The 18,387-nt window shown below is 49.9% G+C and overlaps 1 protein-coding gene, 1 non-coding gene and 1 pseudogene across 6 annotated transcripts; 2 read left to right on the top strand and 1 right to left on the bottom strand.

Moving 5' to 3' along the window:
- The first annotated feature begins 138 nt into the window (after nt 1-138).
- On the top strand, nt 139-2,113 carry LOC114828300 (uncharacterized; annotated as a pseudogene).
- A 2,345-nt stretch (nt 2,114-4,458) lies between these two features.
- Nucleotides 4,459-17,002, bottom strand: LOC100899890 (uncharacterized). The gene is made up of 14 exons (XR_003777115.1): nt 16,852-17,002; nt 16,273-16,326; nt 10,889-11,007; nt 10,537-10,662; nt 10,312-10,460; nt 10,128-10,234; nt 9,890-9,999; nt 8,996-9,188; nt 7,362-7,386; nt 5,668-5,881; nt 5,386-5,511; nt 5,132-5,280; nt 4,678-4,784; nt 4,459-4,553 (listed from the first exon to the last, which is right to left on the bottom strand). It is a non-coding gene; the product is annotated as an uncharacterized LOC100899890 (transcript).
- LOC100899652 (uncharacterized) lies at nt 8,458-9,784 on the top strand. Of its 5 annotated transcripts, none has more exons than XR_001951200.1 (3): nt 8,458-8,615; nt 9,049-9,194; nt 9,545-9,777. XR_001951200.1 is itself a non-coding variant. In XM_018640150.1 (3 exons), exons 1-3 carry the CDS (start codon nt 8,613-8,615, stop codon nt 9,746-9,748), a joined length of 357 nt encoding a protein of 118 aa, XP_018495666.1. In that variant the 5' UTR covers nt 8,462-8,612; the 3' UTR covers nt 9,749-9,777. The 5 variants fall into 5 exon arrangements, 2 of the variants coding, with proteins under 2 accessions (XP_018495666.1, XP_003744892.1); XR_001951199.1 differs by having other exon boundaries at nt 8,459-8,604; nt 9,045-9,194; nt 9,545-9,784; XM_018640150.1 differs by having other exon boundaries at nt 8,462-8,615; nt 9,045-9,194.
- Nucleotides 17,003-18,387: the final 1,385 nt, after the last annotated feature.

The following is an 18,387-nucleotide window of genomic DNA, read 5'->3' as shown; positions in this document are numbered from 1 at the left end:
CTGGCTTAGACAAACGAGCAAATCGATCAGAGGCGTCGTGTCAACAGTGGAACAATCCGTGAGATTGTTGCAGATTTACAGGACACGCTGCATCGGCACAACGAATTAGTACGAGTGTTCAGATCTTCTCTTGAGCTCATGCCGACAGATGACTATGTGGTTGTTATCAAAGCTGATAAGACGCCAGGAGAACACGCAGGGCGATTCAATGCGCCAACATCGGATGAAGTGGCTATCGTCATTGTTGGTGAAGAATTCAACTCACGAGACATAGTCCTTCGTCGCAGAGACGGCTGTCTTAAGAGAGTTTCGGAAACCCATCGCTCCTATGATGCTTTGCAGCATCCGCTTTTATTCTGGCAAGGCGAAGATGGTTATCATTTCAATCTGAGAATGAGAAATCCAGGAACGGATGAAGAGACCAGTAAGAAGGTCAGTGCCATGAATTACTACTCATACCGGATAATGATACGCGATAACGCAGAGAATCATATCCTGCTTTGCCGACAATTATTCCATCAGTATATTGTTGATATGTATGCGAAAATCGAAACCGAAAGACTCCTGTTCATTCGATTGAATCAAACCAAGTTACGGTCAGAGGAATATGTTCATTTACGAGATGCGATTGCCTCTGATGGCCATATTGATCCCAATCATCTTGGGAAGATGGTGATACTGCCGGCAACTTTCATGGGGAGTCCTCGCCATATGCATGAGTATTCGCAGGACGCAATGACTTATGTTCGCAATTACGGTCGCCCCGATTTATTCATCACGATTACATGCAATCCAGCTTGGGAGGAAATCAAAGTTCATCTCTCATCAGGGCAATCAGCCTCAGATCGGCACGATTCGATCGCGCGAGTCTTCAAACAAAAACTGAGAGCTTTCATGGATTTGATTGTAAAGATGCGGGTTTTCGGGGAAACTCGCTGTTGGATGTATTCAATCGAATGGCAGAAAAGAGGATTGCCACACGCGCATATATTGATATGGTTGATCAGCAAAATAACACCTGATAAAATTGATCAAGTTATTTCAGCTGAGATTCCCGATAAACACACAGACCCTGAATTATTCGAAGTAGTCATCAAAAATATGGTTCATGGTCCTTGCGGTGTTTTCAACACCAAGTCTCCTTACATGGAGGATGGGTTCTGCACCAAACGGTATCCGAGGGAACTACTCGCAGAGACTATGACTGGAAATGATGGCTATCCCTTGTGTCGTCGACGCTCAGCGGAAGACGGCGGGAAAACTTTCACATTGAAGGTGCGTAGCAGCGATATCGAAGTCGACAACAGATGGATCGTACCGTATTCCCCTATACTTTCAAAATATTCAAAGCTCATATCAATGTCGAATATTGCAACTCCGTGAAATCGATAAAATATATTTGCAAGTATATCAACGAAGGAAGCGATATGGCAGCTTTTGGTATGAAAGATCCTTCAGCTCCGATTGACGAGATCAAACAATACCGAATTGGACGATGCATAAGCAGCAAAGAAGCCATATGGCGCATTTTTCTTTTCCCATTCATGAGAGATATCCAACCGTGGTTCATTTGGCAGTGCATCTGGAGAATGGACAGCGCGTGTATTTCACAGCAACTAACATTCATTCCAAAGTTTTATCTCCGCCGCGAACAACCCTGACTGCCTTCTTCGCGCTATGTGCGAATTATGAATTCGCGAGGTCTCTGTTATATGTGGAAGTCCCGAGATACTACACATGGAATACGGTGACGAAGAGTTTCAAACGACGTAAGCAGGGTAAAGGTCGAGGGGTATTTGGATTTGTTTCATGCGATGCTCTAGGTCGGCTTTATACTGTACATCCGAATAATCAAGAATGTTTCTTTCTTCGCCTGTTGTTGGTCAACGTTCGAGGACCGAAATCTTTCCAAGACCTGAGAACGGTGGATGGCGTGATCTATGAGACTCACTTGGCTGAAGCCGCGGACACCGCATACCCGCAACAAATACGTACGTTGTTTGCTATTATATTGACAACCTGTTCTCCATCGAATCCCCGAGATCTCTGGGAGAAATATGAAAAATCATTTGACCGAAGATATACTGAGAGATCGGCGGCGAGAAATCCATGATCCTAATCTTCCGTTTTCATTGGACATGTTCAATGAGGCCTTGATTTTAATCGAAGATTCCTGCTTATCCATTATGAACCGACGATTGAATCAACTCGGATTGTTCGCACCTGATAAATCAGGAAATAGAATTTCTGATCCTGATATTGACCGCGAAAGGAACTACAATGCTCAGGATTTAGCCTTATTCGTGGAAACCAATCTCCCGAAATTGTTACCGGAACAACGTGATGTTTACGATACGCTCGAGGAAGCAATTAGGATGCGTGAAGGGGGGTTCTATTTTCTAGATGCACAAGGGGGGACAGGAAAAACCTTCCTTATAGCGCTTCTCTTGGCGAGAATTAGATCTCAGGGTAGGCTTGCACTAGCAATGGCTTCATCTGGTATAGCGTAAAAAAGCTATACGTATTTAATCGTTTAGAATAGGTCATATGAAGACTAGGTCCCTGTTCCGTCGTCTTTTTTTGATCGTTGTCATTTGTGAGGGATTCTTCGACTTATGTAGTCTGTTCTTATAAATTGTTCCTTCTTGGTGAATTTTTATCAAGTGGTGCACAGGGGCGCGGCACAGCGCGCGGGTCGCGCTAGTAATATTATACATTATTAACCTTCTCTGTTTTCACCGGTATTCCCTGAATTCATTATAGATGAAGAACATTAGGGTTCATTCTATGCAGTCTCAGTCAGGAGTGGAAGAAGTATACCTATGACCGAAAATGACGGGTCCTTCTGTCGTCGGAAACCTGAACGAGCCAACCCTGATCGACAATCTTGCGAGCCAGCGGCTCCGCTAATATTGATCTCCTAAGGAATCTGTCCGAAGGCAAATAACCGATGAGTGAGGAAGACACTTCTCAAAGCACCGATCGTATGTTGGATGGCATTCCTGAAAACCATGATGGGGGACTCAGAGGTATCCAAATTCGCTGAGTTCGTCTAATTCCGCGAAACCTCAACGGATTTAGAATTTGCATGGCGGAGAGATTGGCCCAACCCTTAGACTCCGCTTCTTCGGGATCTTTCTTCGCAACACCGTTTTTCTCTCCCTTCGGTTTTCTCGTCTCAGTTTTATCTTTTCGGTCCTCTGCGACGTCCGCGACTGCTTCGCTGCTGTCGTCGTGCTTGTCTCCGGCTGCAGCCTCCTCTATTGAATTTTCATCCTCTTTCCCATCCGTACCGTTGGTTTCCCCCTTCTTATTCTCCATGTCTTCCCGTGCCGTATGTACGCGAATGTTCACAGTTGCGGCTATGCTCAAATTGTCATATCAAGATCAGGCCCTATCAGTCGCGCAGCGTATTTCATTGTAGATATTCAACAATATTTCTTCTCGCCTCCTCGTGGAGTTTGTCTGTTTCTTCCAGCACTTCTCCCGCGTCGCCTCCATCCGCATTGTCCTCTTAAGCGAATCTGGATACCTCTGAGTCCCCCATCATGGTTTTTGAGGAATGCCATCCATCATACGTTCGGTGCTTTGAGAACTGTCTTCCTCACTCATCGGTAATTTGCCTTCGGACACATTCCTTAAGAGATGAATATTAGCGGAGCTATATATATATAATATTATTAACTATACTGAAGAATACACACTCAATCAATACTGCCTGGGAGCTGCCTATGGAGAATGTATGTGAAAAAAAGTATACTCACAGTGATGCACGGAAAGTTTTTGAGAAGGTATAGAGTTGTTGAGGAGCACTTTGGAAAATGTCAAGATATGAAATATCCCGATCGGTTTTACATTTCGTTAGAGTTGTCTTGCAGTAGAGGAGAATATTCGCGCTCTTCACTGAAGTCAGCTCTTCGCTTCTTAAAGCGAAATCTCGGTCAATTTGGCGCGATACGCGATCGACTCCTTGTCGGATCCTAGATCCCGCATCCTCGTGGCCCCTTCAACGGGAGCGTCCGGCGATTCGCGACGCTCTCCTTCCACGATCGCGCGCTGCGATGACAATCGGTTGGCCCGCTCATCTAGCGGCCGAAGCAGACGTCCGTCATCTGGCCTCTTGGCCAAATGGCCCTGGAGGTGAGGGGTGAAGAGACCGCGGTTTCCCGAGACACATCGCTTCCGTATGCAGCGCAGCAAAGAATGAACCCATCCGCGAGTCAATTTATTCACCCGAAAGACTGCACAGAGAGCTTGAAATAATCGTTTCCACTGGGAACCTTGAATAGAGCGATTTGAGGAACAACGAGACATGATCGCAGCATGAGACGCATCAAAGTAACTGATAGGTTCGGATGCAGGTGTTGATGGGCGTCTCCAATTTATTCAACATCGAACTTCCTAAACGTTACGCGAGGTTCCCAAGAGAACGATCAGGATCACCATCTCAAGCTGGAATCAAGCGATGCTGATGTCGGCGCAAGCTCGAAACGTCTCCTGTGGACCGCAGCCGAGACGACCGATACCGTCTTCGCACAGGCCCCAACGATTCCCTGCGGAACAGCGACTTTCTATTTCGACCTGAAGTTAAGCCTCCCAAATTTTCTCGTCTCGAGGGAAACGCGTGGAGATACTCCTAAGCGGGGATTCAGAGAGTCATTCGGAGAAAGTATCTACCAGTTGTCCAGTGCCATTGCAGGACGCACCGATCACACGTCACAGCTTCTGGGAGATCGACGATGAATTGGTAGGCGCCTTCCTTGGATCCTTCCGGCAATTCGTACCTTCAAGATTATGAGCAATCAGAAACTTCACCGTGAAGGCGATCTGGAGTTTCTCCCTGACTACAACAATATCTCCAAAGTCGGAGGATTCTGCTGATCTGATCTATTCGCTGAAAAGTTATCCTGCGAATCCAGGTCGGGACATCCTCCCCCTTCCTAGAATCAGGTCAGCCGGATCGCATCTGGGAACATTCGCAGGCCACCCCGAAAGGTCCTCTCGAGCACCTGCTAGAAAGCCATCATCTTTTGTCCGCCAATCATTTAACGAATTCTCCGTGATCTCTCCCGGCGCGTTTTTGAACGAAAGGGAAGCTGCCCGAAGTCACGGATCAATGGGAATCACGTACCTAGCAGAGTCGTTGCCTTTCAGACGAAGGGGGAACTGGTCGAGGCAGGCTTGAGTGGATTCTACTCCTTCTTGAACTGGGCAGAGCTTGAATTCGAACCAGCCTCTATGATGAGTGGTGACTTCGATCACGACCTCCATCTCTCCACCCTACAAAACGGGATGCGTCATTCCCCGACTCTCGAGTCTCTGCGATCTGCAGGACTCCTCAAGCCTTCCGTCGAGGGAGATTCTCCCCCAGAAGGCTGGACCTACCTGTAGATATTTCCTGACTACTGTTCCGGTTCCATATAAGCCACCGTCCTCGTGGGGTCGGGGGACGGTCTCATCCCAAGGATCGCCACAAATACCGCATTGACCTCCGTTCTCAAAATGCTGACGCTGTGACAAAATCCCCAATCGATACAGCTTCTGAATCGCTCCTGAGTCTCACTTAGAAACCATACTCGAAAATGTATGCAGTGACGATTAGGCCGCATACATCCGAATCGCAGGAAACAGAGTCTGTCTTCGAATACAGGAACACCTCCGACTTACATCGAAACCTCCACAAAACAGTTCGTGATCGTTATAATTGATGGGAGTCTCGAAACCGTATTTCCAGGCTGTAGATCGTCCAGGAGGTTCGATCATTCGACCATGCGAGAAAACAGCCGGGAGGAAGAGAAAGATCACGGAGCTCAGGATAGCGAGCACTCTCATTTTTACGGACGGTGAGTGAGCGGCTCTCACTACACAATTTAGCGCGATGCTGTGGAAATCGAAAGAGCGCTAGCTTTTGTACCGAGAAAATTATCATTCTTTATACGAGAGTTATTTATGACCTGTGATGGTAGAATCGTTGGTTCGGCCCCAGAATCCGGGCTGATACGTCATCGAGGCTTTCCCTGATGGAAAGTTAAGAGCTTCAAGCCCGAAGTGGTTCCTTCGATCTCTGGGGCGCCCTAGGGATTATCATCGTTTAGCCAGAAGATATCCCACGGAATATGGACAACGGTCATGGAAGAGTCGACGAAATAATGGTCTATTTTGTACTGGAGTATGTATTCATTCAGATACTTCAGTGAGCGATAGAGACTGCATGCTCGACGAAGAGTCTGGGGTCTAACGGACAACTGCCCGGACATCGTCTCCAGCTCAACCAGACAGCCTCCTCAGGCTGACGGGGTAGGGGCGCCTCTTACTTTCCGTCTTGCTCACTTACAAATAATCTCGGTCGATTCGTGACTGAGTCAACGATTCAATCGTCGATCGAGGAATTCTTCCGAGGCTTCCCTCCCGCCTCCGGATGGAATGTTCTCGAAACTACGACTTCATGGTCTATGCTTTCGCACCGAGCGTTCATGAAAGATGGGCACCTCAATTTACGGGATCGAAAAATTCTGAGCCCAAGGGGGACGACTCGTCGCCCCATGGATGCGTCGCTGGAGTTGTCTTCTGGTCTCACGTGGAACTCCTGTGGTTGTTTACACCCAAAAACGCACAAGGATCGTTTCCGCAATCTCTGGAGTCACATCGATGTGCAGGACACTCTGTCCCGAGCAGATGGTACTTTTAGAACGAGTTGCGATACGATGAAGGGCTCACCCCCGGAGGCGGACAAGAAGGCTTCACACAGTCACGGAGCGTCCTCGGAACCGGGACGGGAGCTGGAGTGCATGGAAATCCAAGAGCCCGGTTCAGTCTCGAAGATACCTATCTCGGAAACGCCGTGATAAGAAGTTTTAGAATAATTCCGTCTCCAAGAGCTGATGACTCGTTGTTCAACCACCCGATGAGGCTTGCGGCTCACCATTGATCTCAAGCTGCTCGGAGGAGTCGAAGCGACAGCTTGCAATTCATCTGATGCATTTATAAATCCCTCAAGACTATTGCTGACGGTCTCGTTCATAACTCGGAAGGAGCGCGAAATTCCTCGGAATCCGTCAGGTCATGCAGGGAACGAATTCCAGATCGGTAACATATTGGCGATTGCAAATTCGATTGAGAGAGGACGGATGTCAGAGTTATTCAATGATGGGTCAAGGGATCAACGGAACAAACAGCGAATCCTAATGTCGTATCCTGAGGGTTCGCGCAATAAGAGCTTCGTTCCAATCCGAGACGGATTCTGAGCGGAGTCCTTTCGAACGTGCGCTTACTCTTCATATACTATTCATATTTTGCTTATATTTCCTTGTGGCATCTCATCTCGAACTTGAGGATCTTGCTGGCCCGCGAAATCAACTCACCTTCCGGTCACGCGGCGAGCCAGAACTAAAACCGGATCCGAGAACTCTTAGTTCAAGATTCGTTGCCGGGGCCGTTGTGGTCGGCGGAGGTAATTATTGATCTAAGGACGTCCCGCGGACAACAGGACGTCAGCGTCCCATCTCCGCGAGTTTTCTTCGGTCGATTCTCGTACGATAGGCCCTTGGACCGCGGTACACCCTTTACAGACATCGTCTATCATTGCCGAGAACGGTTCTAAATAGATCTGCGTTTTTTATTTCCCTCCTTATCAGGGTTGGGTCATCCTGAGGTCGGAAAGGGAGTGTACAACGCAGAGAAGGAAACTTTCAGAGAGCCTGTGGATCTCGGTGATGCACCCAGAGAGGAGATCATTCGCACCGAATATCCCCTTTGACGTCGTCGAGATTGTCGAGTGGAGAGAAGGCCCAGCGAATTGTGAGAAAGAGGACTGTCTTCCTGCCGTCACCGCTTCTACGTCGTGACTCCATCCCGGAGAGAGACGCCAGGCAGGCTAGGGATGTAGCCGATGGCAACCTCTGCGGGAAGAATTCGATTTCGGGCTCCCGCAAAAACATACGCGAGGCAGCCCTCCTATCCGGGTACATCTACCACGGGTTCAGGAGCAGCACCTCGTCGGTGGCACTCAAAACCGCTGGATCTCGTCAACGCACTCCGCGAAAAATCTAATCATTGATGGGATTCGAACCCAGGAAGAATTCCGTGTCCGCGACCCCTCCGTCAGATCGGTATCTGAATGTGCCCGAAGAGGAAGCTTCATGGGCAGAGTGATACGGGGTGAGATGTGCCTAATCAATTCTGCGCTTTGTGCCTAATCAACTTTGCGCTGTTGAACTCTCAGGTCTCCCAGCATGTAGAGTCTCAGGTGTAAAGTTCCGCGGGAGGTTGCGAACGCCCATTTCCTCATCCTGCGAGAGTTCAACGGCGCGGCGTACAGGAGGGGAATCTCTCTAGGTACCAGTCTTGAGTGTCTCGAAAAACAAGCGTCAGCGACTTGCATGGAAAGCTCATTCCCGTAAGACGGCGAAGAATCCCTCACCCATTGACGGAATGCGTATCCGTTGTAGTCTCGCTCTTCGAGTATCATTTTCCATTCCGTCTGAGAGAACCGTTCTCGAAGGGCGTTGATTGTGGGGAGACTGCGATTTTCAATAGCTGAGCGTTTCATAGATTTAGAACGTCAGGACGACTTTGAGCTCTGCATCGGAACTTCGCAGCGCACTAGTGAGTCCATGGTACATGTTCCATCATCGCCTTATTCACATAACCCTGATTATTCTCCGGGCGTAGCTCGTTCAGCGGACGTTAGTGACGTGTAAGAGTATTAGAGTGTAATTGAGACGAGGAGCAGCGCTAGCTCGCAATCGAAGCGATGCATTTGGATGTGTTTGAAAATCGACACGCTTCAGTGCGGAATTGTTGACCTCGACTAATTCTCCTCCGCGTCGAGATTCAGGGAAAAACCCTCCATGTGTCCGCTCTCCGATATCCCGCGACCCACACTCGGCGCTTCGATGAAGACACGCCATTCCCCACTGACTCCCCCGGAGCAGAGGGAGCAACGAGATCACATCCCGAGTCAAAGACAAACCCTTCTACGCCTTGCAATACGTACCTCGTCGGCCTTCCCGGAATTTCCTTGACTCGTGTTCTATTATTTGAAGGTAGGAATGGAGCCATCCCAGCTGCTTGTGTCCATAACGGCATGCCTTCTCCTCACGGCTATGCTGGCTCGGAGTGAAACTCCAGATCCGTATCACTGGTCCTTCTTCCGTGAGCTGCTCGTTCCCCCGGAGATCGACGCTTGCCTAAAAGTGAGTCCTCGGTAACGTTGTGAACCTCGTACGGAGTCAGCCAAGGAATGATGGAGAACTGTCGTTGCGCCGACGATGTTCGCGCGTTCGGATTTTCTCAACGGTGGGATATGACGTATCCTCTGAGATCGCCGCGCGTTTGTTCATTTCATTAGAGCTCCCTACTGGTGGCAGAGGGACCTAAGTAGGTGCTTGCCGGGAGGTATACGGTCGGAGGATATAACTCGCAAAGAGCCGCAATGCTTTTAGCCGGCTCCATTCTTTAAACCCAATCAGTCATATTTAGCTTCATATCTGCGGATGAACAGGAACTCCTGATTCTACCTCGAAACGCTCCTCTCGATTTTCAGGAGCACAACATTCGGAACAATCAAATCAAGGATTACTTGGAGCTTGTCGGCAAGATGAAAATGAGATGCGATCGCCAAAATGTAGAGTTCGAACAATGTCTCAATAATTTCCGTCGAATGGACGATCCGAGAGGCAAGTTTAAACCTGTCGACGAGAAAATTCAGGCATGTCAAAGAAAGATCGAACTCGAAGGCAGACGTTAACTCCACGTCTCCGGGAGAATAAAGTATTTCTCAAAAAATATCATCGAACTCCATTGCGTCACGAATCTTGTCCCGCCTTGCTATCATCTCGCCGCAATCTACAGTACAGGACTGCTTTATTTCGAGGAAGTTTCAATTCACATGTTTCGGACTCCTGTCGACGATCATGATGTCTGCGCAGCCTCGAAAGGTCTCTTGTGGTCCGCAGCCCAGTCTCCCCTTCCCGTCTGGACAAATATCCCAACGGTTCCCTTGAAATTCGAACTATTCAGTTCACCTGCCCAAAGCGTCAGAACTTCCGACATTATGATTCTTAGATCCGACATTTATCTTTCTCGAGCTCCCCACGACCGTCCGATCCCTCAATCCGACAACGTACCAGTCCACCAGTGCCACTGCAGTACGCATCGCTCGCAAGTCAAATTCTCCGGGAGTTTTAGGAGGAAATCGTACATGCCTTTGGACGAGCCTTCTGGGAGATGATACCTACGAGTAGGGCAGCGAGTTATCGGTGACGGTTCCGGTGTTCCATTGAGCTTTCCGAGGGCTGACTTCCTACTTACCTGGTGGACTCCGCTTCTTCAATGTAGAGCAAGTTTCCATCGAGTTCCGTTTGCGTGGTGCCATTCGTGCCGGTCACTGGAGCCAGACGGAATTCGAACCAACCCTTGTGATGAGCAGTGATCTCCACCGTGCTCTCGATGGTGTCTCCCTGAGTTAGGATGAATTCCTGTGAATTCTCTCCCCGAGGAATGCTGTTCGGTGGGATAATCTCTCAATATACTTACTCGTGAGTATGTCCTGAAGACGCGACCTAATCCGTAGCGGCCCCCATCCTCGTTTTCTCTCGGTACTTCGGCGTTCCATGCATCGCCACAAATTCCGCATTTTCCACCGTTCACATTATGTTGGGTCTGACAAGACATTAGCAGTTCAGAACATATTATTGACCATCGTGAATCTGCTCAATACCAACTTGGTGCTGGTCCACCGCGGCTGGGCAGAGGCGGCCGCCTCGCATGGTTAGCCCCACGCGAGGAAGAGTGGAGCTCTGGTCTCCTGCTACGTATTCACGTTTAGCATGTGTTGCCCCGATGGGTGCTCGTTCATCGAGCGCTTTGACGTTGATTTTTTTCTCACCGTGAATCCCCCGCAATAGAGTTGATCATCATCGTAGTTGACAGGTGAAGGATGGTGGTACCGCCAAGCGGTCGAGCGCCCTGGTGGCTCCAATAGTCGACCATGACCACGCACGAGAGCTGTCAGTGAATGTAGGCAAACATTGAGCGTTCCTTCCTCCATGAGACTGCTCTCTATATTTGCCTTCCTACATATCAACTCGAAGCGAGCAGTATCTCTACAGGAGACATTGGATGAGATTAAGCAGGAATCGGAATCTAACCCAACAGCGAGGCGGAAATCATGAGGAGAAATTTCATGCCGGAGAGGGAGCAGTCGGATGAAGCCGCTTTCGAAAACCCTGAACAATTATATATTTATTCGATGAGCCCGCATCAGCAGTCCTTAAATGAGGATCTGCGTCAAACGGCCATTCTGAGTATCTCTCCGACGTGGATGCGGGATCGCTGTGGGAACGATTATTTCCGATGGGAAGCTATGGTGAGACGTATTTCCGCTACCTGCCGCATCATATTGAACTACATCGAGATCCGGTTCTCACCCCTCTCCCCAAACCTGATGAGGGAGCGATTCCTGGGCTTCGCTCTCCTCTATCCTGAAGTAAATCAGGCTGATAAACCGACGACGGCGACAGACTCACGTCTCTTCCGAGCTCCAATTGTCGTCCGGAGGCTCTATCTGCCACAGCTCCGCCACTTCCAGCTCCTAAGAAAGAGACGAGCTCAATCGTTTCAATTTCATCTCTGTTTATTTCTCTCACCACCAGCCTTCTGTCAACGATCATCGATCTTCCTCGATCCGATCCTCTCCATGAATTAGATTCAATGCTCGAGTACTGACGAGCGGAAGAAATCAATCCATGAACTTTTCTTTCAGGCCAATGTCTCAGGGCTTGATACTTCCGAAACTTCTCAGTGGCATAGAAATTTCTGTATTTGTCGCTCTTCATGAGTGCCTCTCGCTACGAAAAAAATGGATTTTTCTTCCGGCAGCCAATGAAGAGAGCGCGATAAGAGCGGGTGATTCTTTTTTCGCATGTCACGAGAAGTTCCATTCTCGCAATTGGGTTTAGAGGTAGGAAGCCGGATAGCAATTATTGCACGAATGGCTGCCGATATCCCAGAGCATGATCCAGATTCAATGAGCCAGCGACCCGGCACCAAATCGGTTTTCACATTTCAGCCCTAGTTGGATACCTATCCTAACTCGCTCGATCAGAAGAGACTGCAGCATAAGTTTCATTGCTCCGCTGGAGCTTCAACCAAATTTCGAGCACATCACAAGGAAATCTCGCTGCCCTTGACGGTTTGGCATGTCAATGTATCACCGGTAATCAACGATGATGACACAAGAATGGTGATCATAGTAGTTATAAACTCAGACCCCGATCATCTGAATCTGCAGACCTATACGATTATATGACCCAAAGAATAGTTATGCAGAGAGAGTGAGAATATTGAAAGAAGCATCATCATGATCTTTCAAGGTCAGGAACTCTGAAGCCGCTCGCATCAGCACGCAGGGGTCCTCATATCGGCGGATGAGGGTGAAACGTAACATTGGGCTCGATCGACGAACGAGAATCTCTTCTTCGGAAGCACCTCATCCGTCAGATTGATTGCATCGATCGATGAAGAACGGATATCAAATTTTGTATGGAACACGCAGCATAATCAAGCGCGCTTCGATCCCTATAATTCGGAGTTGAAATACGCTGAAGGAATTCGGTCTTCAAGCTGACAATCATAGGTTTCGCGCCTCAGGTGCACTCCATGCACAATATCTAAATCCATTCAATCAGGGGGGTCTGCGAGAACTCTAGCATACGAGCGCCGACGCTCTCACACTCACACATACACACTCACTCAACATACGGAAACTGTTCTCCTCCATCACGCTCATCGTGGTGGTGGTAAACCCGAGATCCGACGTGGATGATATTGAGGGACGGCTACCCACTCGACGAGCTTTTCTCTACTCCACAGATGCAGCTCCACGAGACGAGTCTCCTCAGCGAATTAAGTATTCGATCCGAAATGTGGTCGCTGTTTCCAGCCGATGGCGGAACTCCCGAATACGGCCTCCGAGATACACGACCCAGGCAATTTTTCGCTCAAAATTCAACATGGTCTGACTCAGATATACACAATTGCATACACAACCACGCACCCGGGCGCTTGCATAAACTGATGGTTCAGTCTACTGAATAAGGCTGACAAGAAAAATCAAGGCTGGTCTGGTGTAGGAAGTGCTTCTTACAGTGGCTTCTAGTCTTGAGCTATCGCTCAAATCCAATGATCTGCAGAATAAATCGCTATTCATGTTTCAAAATTATTCCTCATCGAAGCGACGGAGACTGCTCCAGCTACCGACGACGCGGCCACTTGGAGGAAGGTGCCCGATACCAAGGCCAAGGGGAACGAAATACGCGATGACTGTGGCATCCTGAACACGCATTCTTTCCCCCGAATGGAAACTGCTTCTATCTTTCTCTCTATTCTCTTATCAAGAGACGGGTGACAGAGTCGTTGTTGTTGTTGTCGTCTTCGTCATCATCGCCAGTAACATTATGGATCGGTTTACGCGGCCAAAGACGGGAAGTCATTCAAGTCCTCAACCTGAAGAACGGAAATGTTCCGGTTATGCTCCAATTGGGAAACGGTCTCACGGGCCTTGACTCTCTTCAAGTAAAGGTCCGGTCTCTCTTAGATCGACACGGACGTCTCGACCAAGAGCGCCAGACTCGAGGCGCTCCGGCTTCCGAGTCGCAGCATCCCCAAACTTACTCTGGGTGTCGGGTTCTTTGGGGGGCCGTTCAGATGTACGTTGTGCGCTCTGTTGCCTCGACCTCGATTTTCCCTCTGCTTATCGCCCCTGTCTCGTCCGCTTGCACCTGATCCACCCGTTCCGCCGCTACCTCCTCCACCGCTTCCTCCGCCGGGTCCGCCGCGACCTCCGCGTCCATAGCCGCTTCCACCACGACCACCTCGTCCAGACCGACCTCCCGTGCCTGAGCTATTCCCTCCGCGGTTGTCAGAGAAGTGGAATTGTTTCGACAGCGTTTCCTATGAGCACGATACACCGTTAGAGCTTGCAGACATTACTGCCCGAGCGTGACGTGACGGAAAGAGAAATGCGTGATCCCGCACTCAGTGTCTGATTATCATGGAAGTTGATTTCACCTCGAGTCGTTTGAGCTTCCGATCTTCCTCGTCCAATATTTCATCCTGGTTTTCTTTGGCGTGACTCAAATTGGAAGAGGTTCCGTGAGCGATACCGTCGAGATCTTTCTGCTTATTAATCTTCTTGATTCTCGTCATTTTATCCCATTGGAGATCCGAATGCTCGCCCTCGTTGGGTTTCCGAATTGATGCGTCGTAAGCGGCCTGGAAGAAGGATCTCGCATTACTGCCATATTTCGGGAGATATCCACGAGGTGTCTGATAAAATTGCATCAATCGAGACGATCTGATGCGGGAGTGGACCTCACTTTGGATTTGCGCGCCTCCATTTCTTTCTTCCATTGCTCCAGTGTCATCTCAGTCGCCTCCGGCTCTGCAGGTTCTGCTTGAGCTTCCTCACCCTCCGCACCGGGAATCGCAGCGGGATCTTCCGCCGGTTTCTCCTTGAGAGAGGCGAATGGGAAAAGTTACAATTCCTACATCGCAGAACGCCCTTGGTACCCGTCAAGATGCTCAGCGGTCGATATTAAGCTTCAATATCTCTATTCCAGGGACCGTACTCCGCAACCCTCGTGATTCGAACAAACCTCATCTGCATCCGTAGTCTCGGGCTTGGCATTGGAAACCGAGGGACTCTCAACTTTCGCAGCCTTGTCACTTCCGCGTTTCTCCTTATTGTTTAGTTCCTTTTCGCTTTCTTTCCGGGGCCCCCGAGGCGGACGAGCTCCTGTGAAAATTCGCCCTGTAGTCAATTCTTCCGCAGACTTCCGATCCATTCCACCATGCTCCGGAGCCGAAGTCGACATGAAGTCAGATCAATCCTTCGAGTCGCGCTAGACGGAACACATGTGATGCGACGAGGCTGATTCAATGAATCGACGCTCGAATATGAAGTCGCTACGTATCGATACCTTTCCCATCCTTTCCGTTGAAACGCCTGCCGTCCTGACCATCCTGAGGCTTCCTATGCCTACGCTCATCTCCCTGATTCCGGTTCGAGTCCGCACCTTCCCGTTGAATCTTACGGTCCGGATTCGTTCCTGTCCGATTCTCCCGATTTTTCTGTCCGCTTTGTTGAGGGGTCTGCACGCGAATCGAATCAGTGAGGGTCTTTACGCGTACTATGTGCCCTTCCTGCGAGATCCCGTCTCACCACCATGTTTCTCGAGAGAAGACTCAAAATACATCCAGGGAGGTCGTCTCCGATCTATAACTCCGATATATGACCAGTGATTAGTGATTACCTTGTTGTTATTGTTGTTGTTGTTATTGTTTATGCTCTCCTTGACGATTGCGCTCTTCTGATTCGGAGCCACTGGTTTCTGTCCATCCTTATTCTTGTTCTCGAGCGCCTGCGAAGAAATTATTCAACGTAGTAGGTAAATCAGATCTACACACGCGATCACCACCGTGATGCTTCAAGCGTTCCGATCGATACACAAATAAAAACCCGATGCTCGCTCGGAGCCGAGACTCTGAACAAATCTCTTCACAAACCGAGTCTACCGCCACATATAGTCCAACGATTCATATCCGTCCCGCGTCCAACGCGGAGCCAATAGACAGAGCGATCGTATAGAAAGGCTATTCTATTTATGAGAGGAGCTACCGGTAGAGCTTTGAATACCGCTTTGTCGACCCGAAGTGCCTGGCAGTGATTCCAGCGTGAGCCCCGCAGCACTTTTCGACCTTATCAATGAAGACGAGGCTCATTGAGTGTCTCGAGTAGCCAGACCTGTATTTCACTCCCTGATGCCGCTTTCTGTGCATCGATGTCATGCAGCCTCTCGAGTCACAAATCAAGGAAATTGATTGTTGTACGATCCGCCCTCTTGCCGGGGCCGTGGGCGTGTGATAGCACATCGCTATCGGCGTCATGGAATTGTAACTTAAATACTCAGCTCGAAGGCACAGGCTCGGAGTCTGTCGGGACGAGCTCGCACGTACGGTCACGACAACAGCTCAATCGGCCGACATGGGTACGAACTGCCACCCTCGCAGTGTGCCCTGTCGACTCTTTGGCTTGTTCGAAACGATGCTTACCTTGGACTTCTTTTCGGCCTGCGCTTTCCTGCGTTCCTCTTCCTGCTTGGCAATCAACTCTAACGGATCACCTATTTCATCGTAGAACAACTCATAACGGTTTCTGACCCCGATGCCGTATTCCATGCTGGACTGGGTCTGGCTCGAATGATTCGAAACTTCACCTTCGAACCAACGAGGCTAGTAGACCAACCAACCGATGAGCTATATTGCCTGTGGAAGCCTCCTTCCTCAGCGATGCTGTGTCTGCGTCTATATAGCAGGTTGGACACCTCGAAGGTTGGTTGCTGCTTTCCTGCTTGGCTGGACGGCTGGCTGACGAGCTAGTTGTCTGGCTGCGAGTTGCCTCTGCCTGCTTGTCCGCTGAGCTCGTCGCGCAGCTGAACTCGAGTGCAGACCGCGGCTCTCGGCGAAAGAGGGGACTCGGCGTTCTATCTTTTCCGCTGCGCGGTCCCTCTTGGCTATTCGAAGCTGGCACACGCCACGCGCTCACACATACACAACTCTTCGGCTCAGCTTAGCGGTCGGTCGGTCCATCTGTCGGTCGGTCGGTCGGTCGGTGTGTTAGTCTCTCGTTTGCGAGCCTGTTCGGTCTCCCTCGTCGTGAATCGAGTCTGCAATCTCTGTGGGGACATTCCAACCCTCGAAGGCTCATATACAATTATTATCAGGCCACCTGCTCGATCTACATGATCTTCCCCAATAGCAAACGTGGCGGCAGCGGCACCGTCAAGAAACCTCTGCCGTATACGGCGACGGAATGCGACAGCCACTCAGGTCTCTTGCCGCCCACATCTGCGATGCTGAATAGCGCCTCATCAGTGAGGGTTCCGATCTTCCAAGAACGATGCCGTACGCTTGTGCTGATCTTCGACGGAACAGTTATCATGGGGTTCGATCGGAATTATTATTAATGAATTATTTTTGTTCATCGGCTTCCGGATATTTTCCGATCTTCTCGGGCCAGCCTCGCGAGAACGGGACGCTCGCACCGACCTCTGTTTTACTCTCCAGTTTTCCTTCTCCCGTTCGAGTGAGTATTCCATTCGCCCGGTCTCTCTAATCAAAAATGTAGTCATCCTGAATCCAGAGACTTCGGGAATCTCACATTAAGGTCCTCGGGAAAATGCATAGCCCGAGACAGGGAATGTCCAATGACGCCGGACCCGCGCTTCCGCATCGCTGTGGATAAGGACGGGACGAGAATCGAGTAAGAAGCAGGCAGGGCATCGTTGACGAAGTTCGATAGTCAAGAGGAGACTCCGCTCTTATGTTTGAATGGCACAAGCGGCAGACGCATCCCAGCTAAAAGTACTGCTGGAGAACGATCCACTCATTGGATACCGGGGCTCGCTCCGATTTTTCAAAAAGACAGCGCCGCGAATCAGGAAGCAATCAAATTATCGGGTGGAACGCGCAGCTGGTTCCGTTCGCAAGCGAGGGAGGAAAAGAGGCGGCACTCGTTCGGCGGATGGCTCGGCACCTGTAGGAACTTTCATGCGGCAACCGTTCCGGACGAATCGTCCTCGCAATCAACTGCCTACCGATCCCGGAGCACCCTATCTCTCCGTCCGGAGACGCCCTGGGTTTCAGAGCGATATGTTCCGGTGCATCATCTTCCGAGGTCTCCAAATCCTCCTACCGATTTGAGATCGGTCCGACTTTCTACCCGCTGAAAACATGCAAGGGGTACCCGGAACCACAACGCACTGATTACGAGCCCCGAATTCGCTTAAATTATTTTCGGCGAGCGCTTCTACAGAGAGACGCACAAACGCTCGCAGCTTCGGGGGGGCGGGATTGTAGGAGAAATATACGATCCAAGAAGCAGAGTTCCTGCTGGTAGAGTGGTCAAACTGCTTTTTATGCATAGAACGTACGGCCAAAAGTTCTTGAAACGATCGCGCCCCTCGCCGCCCTGACCGAGTTTGTGACGCAGTGAAAAGCCAGTGGAGCCAAAAAGACCAGACCTATGTAGTTGTCTATGCGTTTGCACGACCGACGGACTTGGCGTGTGTCCCTTGCGGAGCCTGGTGTTCGACTATAGCTGAGCACGACCGGCGGAAGAGTCCTCTGGTACGTGCTCAGCCTTGCTCCTCTTCAGGGCAAACGGGCGAACGAACGGGCGGGCCTTCGGGTAGACGCTCTCTCGTACGCTTTCTTGATGGCTACTCAAACGTCGTCGTTGCACAATGCTGCGGTTCCTCAGAAAACCGAGAATATTTGAGTCTCGCCTGCCGTTTCCTGTTTTCTCTTCCTCTCATCAGACGTGCA

The sequence above is a fragment of the Galendromus occidentalis genome, unplaced genomic scaffold (genome assembly GCF_000255335.2).
Source record: "Galendromus occidentalis unplaced genomic scaffold, Mocc_1.1 scf7180000077475, whole genome shotgun sequence".
Taxonomy (NCBI): Eukaryota; Metazoa; Arthropoda; class Arachnida; order Mesostigmata; family Phytoseiidae; genus Galendromus; species Galendromus occidentalis.
The sequence above is the reverse complement of the archived record's forward strand: the minus strand, read 5'-3'. Positions and strand labels throughout refer to the sequence as shown.

Coding starts and splice junctions, on each gene's coding strand:
- LOC100899652 (XM_018640150.1), top strand. Junction 9,195..9,544: donor AGATCGACGCTTGCCTAAAA/GTGAGTCCTCGG, acceptor CTCGATTTTCAG/GAGCACAACATTCGGAACAA.